An 18,915-nucleotide genomic window follows, 5' to 3' on the forward strand; every position below is an offset into this window, starting at 1 on the left:
CGTTACGAGAGTCACTTGAGCTTCTTTAAAATATGGTTGAGATCAAAAGGCATAAGTATAGAATAATCTGTAGACATAAAGATTAAGTGTATAACGTTTGTTTAGGTCAAAGAGCTTTAGGTTTTTAATAATTTGTGTTGACGATCAGCATGCACGTCGCCAGAGGGTGGTGGATCGTGCAAGCGAGCTGCGTTTACTTTTGGATGGCAACACGTTTGCAATTATAGGTATTGCATCTCTCTCTCTCTCTCTCTCTCACACACACACACACAGTCATGTGGTTCAGAAACTGCATAGTTCTCATGCTCTCTCTATATTGTGAACTGCATTTTTTCACATCTAGCTCTTTATAGAGAAAGATTGCTCCTGCTCCATCTGCACTTTTAGACACTTACATTATGAGTTGGCTCCCGGACCCTTCCAAATTTCTCAGGAGATCTTACAGAAAAGGGGATAACGATGAAAAATTTGCACGAAACAAAGTGCCCAATTCAGGAGCAGGTTCAAAACACTCTTTATACTCTCTCATGGCTTCAGAAAACACATCTCTTGGGAGAAGCACAGAAGATGATAACCCATCTTCATATGGGGCAGTTGACAGCACTAGCAATACAGAAGGCAATAACAACTACCCACTGCTAGATTCGGCTGATGCATTGACAGTCTCTTCTCATGGTGATCTCAACGATGTCATGGGTTATCCCAATATGAGGATACCAGCATTATCACATGAGCATGCAGTAATGGGACCTCATGGCAGCATAACACCGGATGGCTGGACCAAAGAGAAAGGTCCACTGTTATCATATGAGTTCTATGCAGCAAGAGGTGCTCAGATCTCTATAGAAGGAGGGGCTGCCTTTGCAGCTCCTGTGAATTCTGACAATGATGACACAGATGGATCAGAATGCAAAGTCATATCTGAAGACTTGAGGGCTTCCCAATATGGTAAGGTGTCCTCGCCTTCAACCTCAAGTGGTATTGTAGAGCAGAAAAGAGGCAAAGGTAGGGAACCCAATAGTAGAAAAAGCCCACTGATGGAGAAAAGAAGAGAACCCAATGGTAGAAAAACCCCAGTAATGGAGAAGGGAAGACAACCCAATAGTAGAAAGAGCCCACTGATGGAGCAGGGCAAAGAGTTTAATGGTAGGAAAAGCCCACTAATGGAGAGAAAAAGAGAGCCCACTAGCAGAAAAAGCCCACTGATGGAGGAGGGCAGAGAACTTAATAGTAGGAAAAGCCCACTAATGGAGAAAAGAAGAGAGCCCACTAGCAGAAAGAGCCCACTAATGGAGGAGCGCAGAGAACTCAATAGTATGAAAAGCCCACTAATGGAGAAAAGAAGAGAGCCCACTAGCAGAAAGAGCCCATTAATGGAGAAAACAATAGAACCCAACTCTTCTTTGTTATCTAATCAAGCCTTGCTGTTGTTACAAGAAGATGAATCAGCAGTGGAGGTCGATGAAGCAAGAAGAGCAACTCTTCATAACTATAAGGAACCCACCAGCAGAAAAATCCCATTAAGCCCCAAAAGGAGAGAACCCAATTCACCTTTGTTACCAAATCAAGCCTTCTCATTACAAGAAGGTGAAATGCAAGAAAAAGCAAGGGTAAGCCTTCACAATGCAGAACTCAGATCTAGGGAAAGCTCATTGCTTGTTGGAAGGGGAGAACCCATCTCACCATTGTTATCTGACCAGGGCTTCTTCTTACTGGAAGGTGAAAGAGCATATGATGAAATGGGAGCTAGTGGAAGAGAAAGTCTGCACTATAATGGGCAGCAAGACAATGGCAGGAAAAGCCCTTTGAATGCAAAAAGGAGAGAATGCAATATCCCTCTGCTATCAAATGAGCCTTTTCTAATCCAAGAAGGTGATGTAGCAGATGATGAGGAAGTAGAGAATGCTTTAATACACTATAGGAAGAGAGGTATTCTATTAGCAGATGATGAGGTATTAGAGAATGCTGCAAAAATGCACTATAGGCAGAGAGAGATGCTATTGCAAGAGGATGAACTAGCAGATGAAGAGAGATTATCAGAGGATTCAATTAACTCCTACATAATTAAGTCAAGGGATGCGCTGGGCAAAGCAGCAATGATGAGCCCATTATCAATATACAGCTCAACATCCTCAAGTGAGGGCAAACGCAAGGGATTGATTATGCAGGGGGAAATGGCATGCATGAATTTTCAAGAGATGGTGGTGGAGATGATAGGGCTAGGGGGGGAGGATCTGGTGCAGGACTTGCTGGACTTGGAGGACTTTGTGGAGAGCTATGAAGATTTGTCTTGTGGGCAATTCAAAAGGGTGGTGGACCAGTTCTTCTATGACCTCTGCTGCGAGCTTCTGCAGCCAGTGAGCCAGGAGAATGACTCCGTGCTCGCCATGGCCTGGCTGCGCATTGAACAGATGTGCACTGCTGATCATCCTTCATGATATATGGCCTTTGGTGCTTGTCATTCTTTGTAACGAGACGTAGCTATAGCCAGCAACTTATTGGTGAAACGAGTACTTCTGCGTGCGTGTGTGTGTGAGGGGATGTGGGTAACTCATTGGTGTGCGTGCGTATGTGAGTTTTGGTGGGGCGGCGCGGGCGGAGGTGGTGGTGGTGGTGGTGGTGATGGTGGGTAGCTGAGTGGGGCTTGGTGGTGGTTTATGTTAAGGCCCTTCACACCCTAATATATAGTTTAGACCCTTTCCCCTCGTGTCACTCAAGTTTTTTTTTCTTTTTTCTTTTTTCTTTTTTTTTTTTGCTTTTGCAAGGATTTTCTACAATTTCTTTCATGTTTTTCTTTGGTATATTTTCTTTGATACAAGTTGAACAGTGTGTTGGCATGTTATGAGACTGAGCAGTTCATTAACCACTACAAACAAATTTGTCATGTTAACATTCAAGCAAGTTTCAAGTAGGTAGTGCTCATCAGCACATAGTCTCAACCCTTGTTTATGTGAAGTGGATTCTTAATTTTCCATAATTTGGGATCCTTGAAACGAATAATTGTTCTATTGCCGCATTGGCACATTGACGTGAAAGCAACTTAGACCCATCTTGTTCTCACTTCGTTATCATTAATGCTTTCCTGTGGCCTTTTTATGTGGCACCTCTATGGTACATATCCACTAACTTACAATAGAAGTTTGCTTCAAATCTCCTATATGTGTACATTGCATCTTTCCCTAATTTTCATGCAACATTGTACCTATAACATTATGTCGACGATAACACTACAAGCATGCATGCCATAGAAGTTTTCTTCTATGGTGTGCATATTCACTAAACTCACCATATACGTTTTCTTCAAATATCCTATATATATTGTACCTATAATCCCACATAGATGAATATATGTAGGCCTAGATCACCAACAAGCCATGTAAAATCCATATCTCAAGCAGTAAAAGATCACCTTTGACATACATGTAGCTAAGGAGTTGAGTTTTCCCCCGTAAAAGGATGAAGGGAGTATCAAGAAAACATAAGCCACATCATTCATTCTCCACATGGTAGAACAATCACCAAAAATAACCATTGGTAGCAATTGACCATACAAACCAATGAAGAAAGTGATTTACTCCCGATGATATTATAGGACAAAGAATCAGAAGAAGCATCTGGCCCAAGAAATCTTGGTAAGAATATAAGACACCTTACATCTAGGCATCAAAGGCATTAGTTTAGAAAACAAGGAATCCACTAGTTTGGAAAGAAGATAGGAGACCTTATATCTAGGCATCAAATGCATCAACTTCAAAAAACAAGGAATAGAATAGACATTGCCTTCAACACACTATTGGGTAAAATCTCCCCCCTCCCCCCCTCCCAAGAAGTGTCGGCATCCTCTTACTTCTTGGATTTTTATGTCTTTATTAACAACAATAGCTCACATGCCAAAAAAGTTGCATGCTCTTGCATGGGCTTGCCCTTTACATAAAATAGGTGTTGCTTTTATACCAAAAGCTTAAATAAATCCTTCTTATCTAAATCACTAAAAAAAAAATACATATAAACCCCTAGGGACTAATTCACATGCAACCAAATTATTAGATCCACGCCCATATATTAAAAAAGTGGCAGCTAGCAAAAATCAAAATTATCTCTTAGGAAAAAAAAAATACATATAAACCCCTAGGGACTAATTCACATGCAACCAAATTATTAGGTCCACGCCCATGTATTAAAAAAGTGGCAGCTAGCAAAAATCAAAATTATCTCTTAGGAAATATCACGACTAAAATACCAAAATCATTGGCTATCCCGCCAAAGCCAAAATACTAAAGGGAAAACCTTCCCGGTAATTTCTCACACCAAATCACTGCCATCATATCCTAGCCATACCAGCTTACAAGCATAAAGTTCGTCAATCTCACCAACCTACAAGTTGTCCATTAAAACACATTACACATTAGCAACACCTACTAAAATTACATAACCGCACATAAGCATTAAATGTAACACTTAGTTCCAGCCATTCCTAAACTCATATGTCCTACACATGGAATATTCGGAATCACTCAAGTGCTATGCTACTGTAAACATAGTGGTAATAGGTATCTCCCAATTCTACAAAGGAATGAAAGGACAAACCGTAAATATCCCTCCTGCCTAGGATAGCAACTTTTCTCAATGATCTCATATCAACTGCCTTGTGTTTGAAACCAAGATTGGATAAGGTCAAGATAGGCGCGAAAAAACCACTAGGAAAAACTTGATCAACACAATGCATATATGCAATGAACTAATGAAATGAGCATATGTGAAACAAGTCTAAGTGTCCCATACCACAAAGGCGCATTCCACATATGTTTATAAGATGGTAAAAGATAGAAGACATAAATGTGTCTAGTGTAAGTATATGAAATGAATTTGATGGTAAAAGATAGAAGACATAAATGTGTCTAGTGTAAGTATATGAAATGAATCTGATGTCCCATACCACCATAATAACTCCACATATTACTTCTTCAAAATAGAAGTTTGAGATGGAGTGGCCAATTCCATTTGAAACTTAAATTCCAAAACAAATTTTCTTTATCTTAAATTTACTTAATTAAATTTAGATTCTTAATTTAAATATTAGTAATTAATACCTAAAGTGTAAAAATATTTACAGTATGCATGCTAAAATCTATTCTTACTTGAGAAATGAAATAGTTCTTCAGTTTTTTTCTCCAATTTGATTTAATCTTAATGCTAAATGTATGATTTGCTAGGGTTTATTGTTTAGGTGTGTAGATAGTAGAAATGATAAAAATAAATGCAAAAAGAAAGTGAACCGTTTGTGAGAAATGAAATCAACATATACCTCCATCATTTAATAGTGTATTGGTGATGATACCCTCTTGCTTGAGATTTTTGTCATCAGTTGTTTGTGAAAGTAGATAAGAACTTGTTATTGCAATACTAGAAACAATAATTTATGAGAAACTTGACATCATAAAAATAAAATATAAACTAACTATTAGTATCAAAGTTGGAGAAACTTACCTTGAGTTGAAAATTTGTTTGCTGTTAAAGAAAAATGAAATTTTAAATTGATAAAAACAATAACTATAATAAGTTTAATAATAACTTTACATTCCTCTAGTAATGCGGATGTGATCAGGTACAATTACTTTTCCAGGTGGTAACTTGGTTTTAAGGTAATGAAGTCAAGTAATAAATTTCTCATTAGATATTGATGAGTCATCCTCTATGCTATATCTCTTAATGATGTTTATGTGTTCCATGATTTGACAAAAATGGATGTTCAGAGCATAAAATCTTATGTTTCCAATGGGCATTATGACAAAACATTCTTCATGGTCACGTGTCCAAATCTTCGACCATTTGTCATCTTTTTGTTTATTGAAGATCCACAGTAATTGTTGAAATAGAGTGTCATTCCATTCAAATAAATAGGCTAGATGGCTACACTTTGCTATGACTTGTAGGAGATCCGAAGGTGGATAGGGGTCATGAGGAGATGCCCAGGTCATAATGCTATAGATACCAAAAAAATTAGCAGTCAAAACTTCCCAATTTTTAGAATAGAGAATTCATGGGGATCTACACTTTTTGTTTGGTGAAGTGTTTTATAACTATTTTTGGTCTCGTTTGGGAGTTGTTTAATTGGATGTTAGATTGTAAATAAACAATAGACTAATAAGAGACTAATTGACTTTCAATACATTCAAAATTGACGCAGAGTATAAACATGAATATACTGAATGAAAACATGGGTTTATCTATTTCACTGAAACTCTCTCTTAGGAATCAATCTTTTTTTTAAGTTCAAGCCTTAGGCGAGTTAATGTCAAAAGAAATTACTAGGGAAAGGTCATATGTGATCTCTTAAGGCCATAAAGAAGGTCTCTAAAATAGGTAGGACTTGGGTTTTTACCACCTTTCAAGGAAGGAGTTATGATCATCCATTTATGCTAGTGGAATTCCATGCATACTCACAAGTACACAAAGAGGACAGGATGAGAATTTCTGACACATCTTCTATTATCTCTAATACAAACTAGGCCAAAAGAAATAAATTTGTACATGTTATTCTTTCTAGCAATGGACAAAATTTATGGCATATTTTCACTGAATCTTGTATAAGTATCTTTATAAGGTATTTATAGGCAGGTGTCCCTCAAACTTGAAGAAAACAACCTTATGGTCATAATTTTCCAATTAACATACTTCAAGCAAGAATAAAATATTTTGAAATAGTTTAAATAAACAAGGCTTTTTAAAATTAATAACTCTAGAAGGTAGATTTAATAATAACTAAGAATAGCTATGCTTTAACCTTAACTAATTTGACTTGATTTGGTCAAAATTAAACGCGCTTGAAAACACCTAGAGAGGACAAAAATAAAGAAAAGATAAAACCCAGGAGGCAGCTAGTTTTAAAACATAGAACAAGGCTTACTTACCTCCTTTCTTTCTTTTTCAATAACTTAATAAATTTTAAAGCTTGAACAAGCTTGAATCTAAAGCTTTAGAAAAATTATATCGAAGCCCAAGTCTCTTTTTATTTTTATTTTTGTAAAGCTTTTAATCTGAAACTTCTAACAAACAAACCGGCCCCCAACACACAAGGCTTTTCTTTTCTTTTCTTTTTTTTAACTCTAAAAATTAAAGTTTTATAATAACAAAGCTTTTGAAAGCTTAAATTCAAGCTTATTCATGCCTAAACAACCACAGCAGCACGCAGTTATAGGAAAAGAAAAAAAAACATAGCGCTGAATTTCATTGTTCGCAAACCGTCGCCATCCAGTGGAAGGAAGAGTGGAAATTTGTGATTTCCTTTATAAAATCATATAAAAAACTTATGCTACTCTCTTGCTTTAAGTCTTAATCCCATGATTTTCTTTATTGTAATCAAACAGTATGTGCTTTTTTCCTCAATTGATTTATGGAAAATTTTCCCACCTTCCATTTAGAGCATACATCATACAAAATAATTCTAAAAATAGGGTAATACTCCTCTTGACCTGCTGATTTTATTTATACAGACAGATCTTGAAAGGGTTGAAGATTGAGAAAGGTGGTTTTGTAAGAGGAAGGCGTGGATGCCTTTCCGCTGTCTGTGAGGCGGTTTTAACGACACAATTTCATTGCACTGTTTTATTGACTTCGCCACTTTGGGAGGTGGTTTTTGATTAAACGTTGACATTAAACCATAGCCCTACATCTATATTTTCATCCAATGGCTCAAAAAACTCCCATAACCCTTCCAAGCTTTTGTCTCCCATAACCCTTCCAAGCTTTTGTCCATGAGTTCTTAAGTCTTTGACTACTTTACCCTTTGGAATTTTGTGAGCTTCCTCCTATTCTTCAAATCCAAGTAGGGCCTATGTTGTAATTCCACTAACACAAGACCTCAAATACTTTTTGAAAAAATAAATCAAAACTCACATATGCATCAAGATCTAAACCATAGAACTAAACCCAATTCACAAGATTGAGCATAAAATAAAATAAATGCATGAGATAGAATAGACATCACCTTCAACACACTATTAAGTGCAATCTCCCTGTCGACATCCTCCCAGTTCTTGGGTATTTATGTCTTTATCAACAAAAATAGCCCACATGCCAAAAATAGTTGCACGCTCTTTACATAAAATAGGAGTTGATTTTACCAGAAGCTTAAATAAATCTTTCCTATCTAAGTCACTAAAGAAAAATACATATAAATCCCCAAGGACTAATTCACATATGTAACCAAATTAATAGGTCCATGCCCATGAATAAAAAAAGTGGGCAGTTAGCAAAATACAAAAATATCTCTTAGTAAATATCACGACCAAAATACCGAAATCATTGGCTATCCTACCAAAGCCAAAATACTAAAGGAAAAACCTTCCTCATAATTTCTCACACCAAATCACCCGCCAATGTATCCCAACCATACCGGCTTAAGAGCACGAAGCTCATCAATCTCACAAACCTACAAGTTTTCCATTTCAAACACATTACACATTAGCAACACCTGCTAAAATTACACAATAATATATAAGCCTTAAATCTAACACTGTTGAATCCTTATTTCCAATCATTTCATCGGTGTACCTATGGCATCATTGGCAACCAGAACGCTCACCACCTGTTCACTCAGGGGCCTTTTCGCGATAGTTCCTAGCTCATAGTAACTGGCAATATATTCACATATCAAAATGGAATCTCCGTTAAAGATCAGCAAGATCAACCAACGGATCCATATAAAAGAGCCATGGACTCATCCGTTGAGGACCAGCAAGGTCAACCAACCAGATCCATGCCCGAATTCAGAAAACAACTCTTAATCCTTGTTCCAATATCTTCCCCAACGTACGTGTGGGTATCTTCGGCGACCCAGAGCCCGAGCACCATATGGTCAGCACCCTCTAGGATCCTTCGTAGGTCACCTAGCGCTTCACTCATAGGCCGCTTCCTTGGTCCCTCATCCACTGTACCGGAAGCTCACCATTTAAATCAAACCGAGGCTGGTCAAGACCTCGGCCGACCTTGCTACGCAAGACGTCCTCCGATGACTCTCCGTCAACAGTTGCAACTTTAACAGCCACACGACCTCATTCACAAGATGGTCAAAATGCTTCCCCAGCATTCTTGACATAAAACAATCATTTAAAAACAGATTTCACATTCAAATACAATTCCAACAATATTTTCATTTTTTCTCATCACTCCACATCCTTTCACATTAGTCCCCATATTTTCTCATCTTCCCACGTTTTTTTTTCATCGATCCCTATCACATCACATCATTTCCACATCAAATCACATCCAATCGCATCATCCACACCAATCCACATCATCCATACATCCATCCACATCAATCCACATTATCCACATATCCATCCACAACTTCCATACATCCATCCACATCAATCCACACATTAATCCACATCATCCATACATTCATCCACATCATCCATACATTCATCCACATCAATCCACATCAATCCACATTATCCACACATCCATCCACATCTTCCATACATCCATCCACATCAATCCATACGTCAATCCACATTACCCACACATCAATCCACATCATCCATACATCCATCCACATCATCCACATCAATCCACATTATCCACTCATCCATCCACATTACCCACACATCAATCCACATTCATTTCATAAGTATTCCCATTCTCATCTAATCACATCTTTTTCTATCTCATCACTTATTTCCTCATTTATCCTCATCAGATCACATCTACTTACATCTACCCATACATCTCATCACTTCACATACATTAACATCTATCCAGTTTACGTCGCATCTTATCACATCCATTTCACATCACATCTCATTCATTCACATCTGGATTCACATGCTAACACATTCATTCACATCCCTTATCGTTCATTCACATCCCGATTCACATGTTATCACATCTATTCACATCCTATATCGTTCATTTACATCTTGATTCACATGACATCACAGCTCATCTATTCATTCACATTTATCTGATTCGCATCACATATCATCACATCTATTTACCTCTCATTCTCATCACTTCTATTCTCATCACATCCATCCATCCATTCATTCCCATCTATCTGATTCGCATCCCATCTCATCACATCTATTTATCTCTCATTCTCATCACTTCTATTCTCATCACATCCATCCATCCATTCATTCCCATCTATCTGATTCGCATCCCATCTCATCACATCTATTTACCTCTCATTCTCATCACATCCATCCATCCATTCATTCCCATCTATCTGATTCGCATCACATATCATCACATCTATTTACCTTTCATTTTCATCACTTCTATTCACATCCATCCTCTATTCATTCTCATCTATCTGATTCGCATCCCATCTCATCACATCTATTTACCTCTCATTCTCATCACTTCTATTCTCATCACATCCATCCATACATTCATTCCCATCTATCTGATTTGCATCCCATCTCATCACATCTATTGACCTCTCATTCTCATCACTTCTATTCTCATCACATCCATCCATCCATTCATTCCCATCTATCTGATTCGCATCATATATCATCACATCTATTTACCTTTCATTCTCATCACATCCATCCATCCATTCATTCCCATCTATCTGATTCGCATCACATATCATCACATCTATTTACCTTTCATTCTCATCACATCCATCCTCTATTCATTCTCATCTATCTAATTCATATCACATCTTATCACATCTATTTATAGAATGTAAGAGAATTCTTATTTTTGATATAAAGATTCTATTTATAGAATATAAGAGAATTCTTATTTTTGATATAAAGATTTTATTTATAGAATGTAAGAGAATTCTTATTTTTGATATAAAGATTCTTTACGCATCTATTTATGCATAAGAACAACTTCGGTGGAAAATAACACTTTTATAAAAATCCGTTTATGCATAAATTCAACTTCAAGGAGAATAACACTTTCGAAATAAAAATAAATCTTTTATGCATCTTTCTATGCATAGATTCAATTTTAATGAGAATAACTCTTTTGAAATAAAAAGAAATTTTTTTATGCATCTTTCTATGCATAAAATCAAAATTAATGAGAATAACTCTTTTGAAATAAAAATAAATTTCTTTATGCATCTTTCTATGCATAAAATCAAAATTAATGAGAATAACTCTTTTGAAATAAAAATAAATTTCTTTATGCATCTTTCTATGCATAAAATCTAAAATTTATGAGAATAACTCTTTTGAAATAAAAATAAATTTCTTTATGCATTTTTCTATGCATAAAATCAAAATTAATGAGAATAACTCTTTTGAAATAAATATAAAATTCTTTATACATCTTTCTATGCATAAAATCAAAATTTGATGAAACTAACGCTTTTATAATAAAAATAAATCTTTTATGCATCTATTTATGCATAAATTTAATTTTAATGAAAGTAACACTTTTATAATAATAAAATTCTTTTATGCATCTATTTATGCATAAAAATCAATTTTAATGAAAGTAACACTTTTATAATCAATATATTCCCAATATGCATCTTTCTATGCATAGAAATTTAATCTAATGAAAATGACACTTTTATTATAAAAATATTTCTAATATGCATTTTTCTATGCATAGAATAAAAATAACACTTTTAGAATACACAAGCAGTGGGGATTACTCTTTTTGAATAATAAAAGATAAAACTTATTTCACAAAATTTAAGAAAATTTTACCATAACCTCCTTTGTATGGCTGACCATTTTTCAATTTTTTTCATTCTCAAGTTACTTAGAAATTATCCCAAACATTCTAAAGCATTCTAAACTAAAGCATTCTAAGCATTCTAAACTAATCAAATTTCACTTTTTAAAGAGAAACAATATGAAAAGTTTAATTCTAACAATTTGATTACACATCTAGGATAAAGAAAGGCTGAATTCAAGAATGAACAGAGGGGGAAAACCTTTCCAACAAGGCATAGCATCATTTTTAATTTTAAAGAAAATAAAAATTAGAAAACCATTAAATGGAATAAAGAAAAAGTAGGATTTCTAGCTTACATGAATTTTTGTGAGCTTTTCTTTAGCTTGATGGTTTGAGGGATCTACTCTTGTTTGCAACAAGAGTGGCCACCAATTCTTTTGAAGAGGAAATAGTCAAAAACTAATGAATTATCAATAAATTCGCTGTTTTTGGCTCTAGGGAGTGAAACCTTTATCTTAAGCTCAAACTCTAGACAATTTTCTTTAGAGTATGGGGAACCCGGAGAATAAGGAAAAACCATATAAATTATATAAAGATGTACCACTTAGTGCATAATGGATAAGTATTTTGAAGCTGATGAAATTAATACCACCATTCCAATCAAATTGGACAGTGTGACCGCAAAATTGTGATCCTAGATGGGGGAGCGTAGCCACCAAAGACATGTGGCAAAGATGGGGGAGAAAGCCCCTCAAACCTTCAAGGATTTGTCTCAAACTAGCTAATGGCATCTTATGAACACCTAAAGGAATTTTGAAAGAGGTAGAAGCAATGTCGTGTGGCTTGACCTATATATGAATATACCTTTGACATTATCAATTGAAGAAGGCCCACAACTTACAATGTGATTCTTGGATGCCCATTCATGCATTAAATGATCTTAATCCATAACTGGGGAAGAGATGATATATCTACGTCCAAAAAGATGATAGTACCACTATGGTAAACCTAAAGAACCATTTTTATAGAGATATGAGTAGGACACCTATTGGTTATGACAAGATAGCATTTTCAGAAATCGTAAACATGTGTTAGGTGAAAGGTGTGAGCATGAAGAGGAAACTTCCATAGTGTCACTGCTTGAGTTTAATGAGGAGAAAATTTAGATTTATCTATTCCCCCCACAGAGTGGGCACATGTCCAAGAACCACACGAACCTAGTTTTGAGAATAAGACAAGAATGACACTATTCTAATCAGAAAGATATCTTTCATAGTCTCAAAACCCAAAGTGATTATATCACCTAAAAATTGTGGAGTAATGATAGATACATTTATTGATGAATCAGGGTCTAACACTAGCATGACTAGGGAAGAGATGATATCTACCTCTGACAAGACAATAGTACCATTATAGTGAGCCTAAAGAACCAGCCTTACAAAGGTGTGACTAGGATGCCTATTACGTCTAACAAGATAGCACGTTCAAAAATCGTAAACATGTGTTATGTGAATGGATATAGGTGTAAAAGGCATGAGCATGAGCAGGAAACTTCCATAGCTTCATTGCTTGAACCTGATTGAGGAGGAAAATTGGATTTATCTATTGGCCACAATGGACACATATCCAAGAACCACATGAGCCCAATTCTAAGCTGAAGATAAAAATGACATCATTCTAATCAAAACCATATCTTTTGTGGTCTCAAAACCCAAAGTGGTTGTATCACCTAATAAAAACCATGGAGTAAGGATAAATACAAAGGAAAAAGTTATGCCTTCCAAGGCGGACATAGGCATCCTGCTCAGAGGCTGTGGCTTCTAGCCCAACTATACCTCAAGATGGATGAGGACATGTCAGTAGAACAATGGGAAGTCCTCAAAGAATTTCTCAAAAGGAGAGAAGCTCACCTAAAAATCCAAAAACCAATCTAGACTAGAACTTACAGACACACCAAGCCTTGATGACAAAGTGCACTATTGCGATATATAAAGCCTTAAAAGCCACCAAAGGAATTATATTCTAGTTGAAAGGTCTCATAAAGAGGTCAAGTTTTGATGCCCTAAAAATAGATTTTGAGATTACTAAAACACTAGCAGGGATTCATCCTCAATTTTACTCCAAATAGACATTCAAGTTTTGATATAATGAAAATTAAATAAAGCTGTATAAGAGCGATGAATCATATAAGAAAGTGGAGGCAAGTTTGCTCATAGTTTAGGAACTAGAAGATTAAAAATAAAAAGGTATGTGCACCTAGAACAAAAAGAGAGAGACCAAAGAAACCAGATGTATCTTATGATAAACTTGAGGATGCTAATAAATACATTGACCTAGCACAACTTGGGGAAGAACCTAAAAAGGTTTGGATCTCTATAAATTTCAACCACTGAGGAGGAGACAAAATTAATAGAGCTACTTAGAATATGATCTATTCATAGGTGTTCTTGCTTAGAGCTATTCATATCTAAAAGGAGTCCCTCTAGAAGTCTGCTAGAATATGATCTATGGATGGTTGAAGGCTGGTACAATGGAGGCCATACACTTACAATGAAGCCTATTCTAGAACAATTAAGGAATACATAGGTGTTCTTGCTTAGAGCTATTCATATCTAAAAGGAGTCCCTCTAGAAGTATGATAGAATATGATCTATGGATGGTGCAAGGCTTGTACAATGGAGGCCATACACTTACATGAAGCCTATTCTAGAACCATTAAGGAAGATGTCGATAGAATTATCTCTACAAGTTTCATATATGAGATGGAGCACACAGATTGGGTGTCACCAGCAGTGGCCAACATAGTACCAAAGAAGAATGGCAAGATCGGTATATGCGTGAACTTGAAAACTTTAAATGATGTGGCCACGGTGAGAGACCACTACCCATTGCTATACAATGAGCATGTGCTCAAAAGAGTAACAGGAAAAGAAGCTTATAATGTCTTAGATGGGTTTTTTAGATACAATTAAATATCCATAGATCCGAACAAAGACTAACATAAAATCGCATTTGCAAGTGAGTGAGGAACATTCACATATCAAGTAATGTCATTTGAACTCGCAAATGTGCTTGCTACATTCTAATGATTGATGTCCATCACCTAGGTCTAGGTGTGTTCACATGCTACCTTATAACATGTGTTTATGGGCTTTATTATCGACATGGATATCATTTCTTTAAACACTTTTTTGACACCAACAAGGGTCATGATCACAACGGCACCACCAACATAGGCCTTAATGGCATCATCCAACATCGGCACTTCCCTTTAACATAAAAACTATTGTAACATTTGTGTTTAACCAAAGTCCAAAAATTGTTGTAATAAGTAGCCAAATGAGCATGTATAGCTACCACTTCCCAAACCTATGTTTTATCTCAAATGTTGTAAGGTCACCTAGATGATACCATGAAAAGAATCAAGCAAACTACATCATCGAAGTCAAAGATGTTGCAAATGAAGACAAAGAAAGAGACTCTTCTAGATAAAGAACCATGGTGTTTCTCACCCCTCTTATCTCTACAAAAAGTGTTGTAATTAGCCTCTTAGGCCATATGATGCACTCAAGCTAAAATTTATAGCCAAAGTAGCTATAGAACCAAAGTAGCATAAGGGCCAAAGTAGCCTAGCACAAGGGGGGAGAGAGGAAGATGAAAATCCTAAAAGTTGTACCCAATATAGTATCGAGGAGGGGTATTAAAGTTGTAAACATCACATCCAATCACCTTGTATAGTAGCCTAAGAATATGGCATCCAACCACCTTGTAGTAGCCTAAGAATATGGCATCAAAAGGGGGGGTGTTGAGAAATGTGATGCCATGAAGCACAAGGAATGTAGGGAGTGAGTAGAAGTGATAATAAGCAACTAGAAAACAACCACATGAGAAATCCAGGATAATCCCACATGAGCTAGAAAAGCCATGTACTCACCTCATATAAAAGAGGATCATTTCAAGCAATGCATATATATCACTTGCACTTATCTCAAGTCTCTTTATGTATCCAAGCTAATTCATCTTAGTGTCTAATTGAACTTGAGTGCATCTTAATTAGCCCACACTAATGATGAGTTTTCTTCATTTCTATCCACCTAAGATTAGTATAATCATCATTAGTATAGGATTAGTGTTTCATTAGGAAGTTATTTAGGGGAGCTTGATCCGTGTTTCTCAAACATATCCCAGTGGCTCTCTAAGGCTCAACTAAAAAAATCCTTCCATTAAAAAATGCAAGCGATTCCTCCAAATTTTCTCTGAGTTCTAACCTAAATGTAACTCTTTCCCATTAGGCTACGAAATTTTTCCTTTCCTAATGTTGCCGAGTCTATCAGTTGAGCCTAGCCCCATCCAATCACCATCTGTCTAGCCGATCACCTAACCACTCAAACTAAGGAGGATCAGTCTCAACAAGTACTCACCCACCTATCACTTTTGCTTTTTCACACACACGCACCTCTAGAAAATAAGTACGCATATATACCTCTTTAAAAATAATAATTCCTTTTCTTAAATTATGTTTGTTTAAAGTTAACTTCTCTTAACACTAGATTAAACATCATGATCATCATCACATAATCATCCTCAATTCCAACTTTATATGAAATGATCATGGCAGTACCTTTAGATCCATGTATCAGGTCAGGTACTTAAGAACTCTGATTTCACGACCTAATACTCTTAACCTCTCAAGGATGAAAGAAAGAGAGTTACTCATCATTAAAACCAAAATTTACATGGATTAGGCTCAAGAGGAGTCTATACTCTGGCTCTGGGTATATGTGGGAGAGAATATTACAGCCAAGAAAGCTTGAAAGATTAATTATAATTAGTAAAGTAATCAACATTGATTAGTGTCCATAGTTGGTATTTATACCTCTCCTACCTTTACACACTACCACTTATTAGTGTCCCCCATACTTGCACAGCCTCCCAATGGCCTTGGCCCCATTATTGTGGATGGTCCATAAGCACTTTCTTGTAAACCATCCACACCCACCATAGGTTTCATCCTCAAAACCTTTCATTAAGTAGACAATCCACATGGGTAGGACATCCAATCATAAGTGCTTGGTGTAAAATCATCCCAAAGTGAATGAATGAATAGGTACATCCAATCCAAATGTGAATCTCTTTTATAGTGATTTACAAGAATTTCTAGCAAGGTAAATCATTGTATATTCATTTATTTGACTCACCAAATGCATCCAAAATCTCATCATGACCTTCCAAGGCCAAAGCGGGTTGCCAAGAGGCTTCTTCATTGGGTATATACCCTTCCATTTGTTGAGATATTCCACCAAAGAATGGTCGTGCAGCACATTTTCTCTAGTGGCCACCACCAGTTGACACTCTTTTTGCCATATATTCCCCCATGCCTTCCTCATTCATGGGAGGCAACTTATCTTACAGTTCCATTACTCGCACAACATATGCTTTCATCTAAGGACATGGAACACATCATGTGTGCATGTAGTTGCCGGTAGCATCAACTTGTAAGCCACATATGCCACTCTTCTCTCCCTTCTCCTCACCTTGTATGGACCATAGTACCTATGAGCCAATTTGGTGTTAGTATTTCCCTTGGATGCATATCTTGATTTGGGAATACACAAAAGCACCCAATCCCCTCCTTTGAACTCCCCAAATATCTTGTGGGCATAGGCATCATATTGTGTCATAATCCTTTGAGAAAGCTTCAAATTATCCTTGCATTATTGTAGAAGAGTTTACATCCTTTCAACCTCATCCTTTGTATTTTGATTTGCAACCTTTTCTTTATTGATCGCCATTGGCACATTCACCTTGTATCCATAGATGGCCTCAAAAGGTGACATTCCAATGCTCAGATAATTTACACTATAGGAAGCAAAAATGTTAAGTATTATGGCAATAGTGCCTCAAATATATCTCCACCCACTCTCTATTTTCCCGTCCGTTTCTGAGTGATAAGTAATCTTAGGAGTCAATTTGGTCTCCATGAGCACAAATCGTGTACTCCAAAATGAACCCAAAAATTTGGCATCTCTGTCACACTCATAATTTATTGAGGCATTCCATGTATTTCGAACACGTACTCCATAAATTGCCAAAAAAGGGAAAATGGAAGCACACTATAGCAGGCAACGGATTTCACCTTGATGCACATCAGTGATGGCATCCTAGGCTTTGATGCACAGTATAGCGGCAACAATGATGTATCTCTAAGATGGGAACATCATCATATCAGCAGTAACATCATCGTATCTCTGAGGCAACAACATTATCTATTCCTGAGCACAACCGCTTAGATAAACATCATCTATTCCCCAAGTGGCAATAGTATCCGTTCCATCTCAAAGCTCACAAAAACCCTAGATTTGTAGTTCTGGTTATAATTGTATAGAAAACGGCTTGATTATAACGTTGTCAGGCTAAAATCTGAGAAGTGTTTTGGGTCTGTGTGCATATGGTGTGCGTGGTTTACGAATAAGCTTTGCCCTAAATGCCCTGGCAAATGTACAGGTCGGGTGGTTTTATGGTTTTTTTATGAGCTGATGCTGATGCCTGCACGTGAAGGTGTGACGGGAACTCCGAATGTGATGATGGTTGGTCAATTTGGGGTTGGTTTTGGATGCAAGGATGGCGCTCCATTTTTAGCAAGCATGTGTTGAGGTTGGCGGAGTATGGGCAAATATCGTGTTTGGTAATTATGATGCTCATGAAGGCTGTGGATAGCTCTTGTTTAGGAAAGATTATGGGCGCCGTATCTTCTGGAAAAACACAAGGAAAGGAGAAGCCATTGAGGGTGTGTGGCCATTATTAAGCTTTTAAAAAAAACATGAAAATATAATACACATGGCCAATGGTTTTAATGACCACGTGGAGGTTTTATTAGTTTGCCAGCAGAGGTTCGAGAAGGTGGCGCCGTGTGAGAGAAAGGAGAAAAAAGGTCGCAAGTAGAAGAAGTAGTGGTTTTCTAGGGGTGCAGCCGAAAGGATATGCAAAGCACCCGGGCGTAGCCGCTGGGTGGAGATACGTGAGAAGGTGGCCTTGTTTGAGGGCGCCCCGGTAAAGTCTGCAGAGCAGCTGGGGGTGGTATGGCCGTCGTGTAGAGGCTGGGCGACGTGGAGCGTAGCTGCAGGCAAAGAGGGTTCTTGGTGAAGAGCCAGAGTGGTTGCTAGCGCAAAGAGAGAAGGCCTCAAGGTGCAAGTGCAGCTGGAGTGGACAGGGCTGCTGGTGTAAAATGGGCCCTCCCTTGTGAAGTGGCCGTCTGGTAGACCAGGT

General features: G+C 37.0%; 1 protein-coding gene across 1 annotated transcript; it reads left to right on the plus strand.

Annotated features, from left to right (window-relative positions):
* The first annotated feature begins 290 nt into the window (after positions 1–290).
* LOC147623787 (uncharacterized) lies at positions 291–2,552 on the plus strand. The gene has a single exon (XM_086820891.1). It carries the CDS (start codon positions 399–401, stop codon positions 2,436–2,438), a length of 2,040 nt encoding a protein of 679 aa, XP_086677017.1. The 5' UTR covers positions 291–398; the 3' UTR covers positions 2,439–2,552.
* The last annotated feature ends 16,363 nt before the right edge of the window (positions 2,553–18,915 follow it).

Source organism: Cibotium barometz, chromosome 26, assembly GCF_041138505.1.
Source record: "Cibotium barometz isolate CiBa-2024 chromosome 26, ASM4113850v1, whole genome shotgun sequence".
Classification (NCBI taxonomy): domain Eukaryota; kingdom Viridiplantae; phylum Streptophyta; class Polypodiopsida; order Cyatheales; family Cibotiaceae; genus Cibotium; species Cibotium barometz.

What these genes read in the sequence shown, in the direction of transcription:
- LOC147623787 (XM_086820891.1), top strand. Translation starts at nt 399, where the DNA reads ATGAGTTGGCTCCCGGACCCTTCCAAATTTCTCAGGAGATCTTACAGA.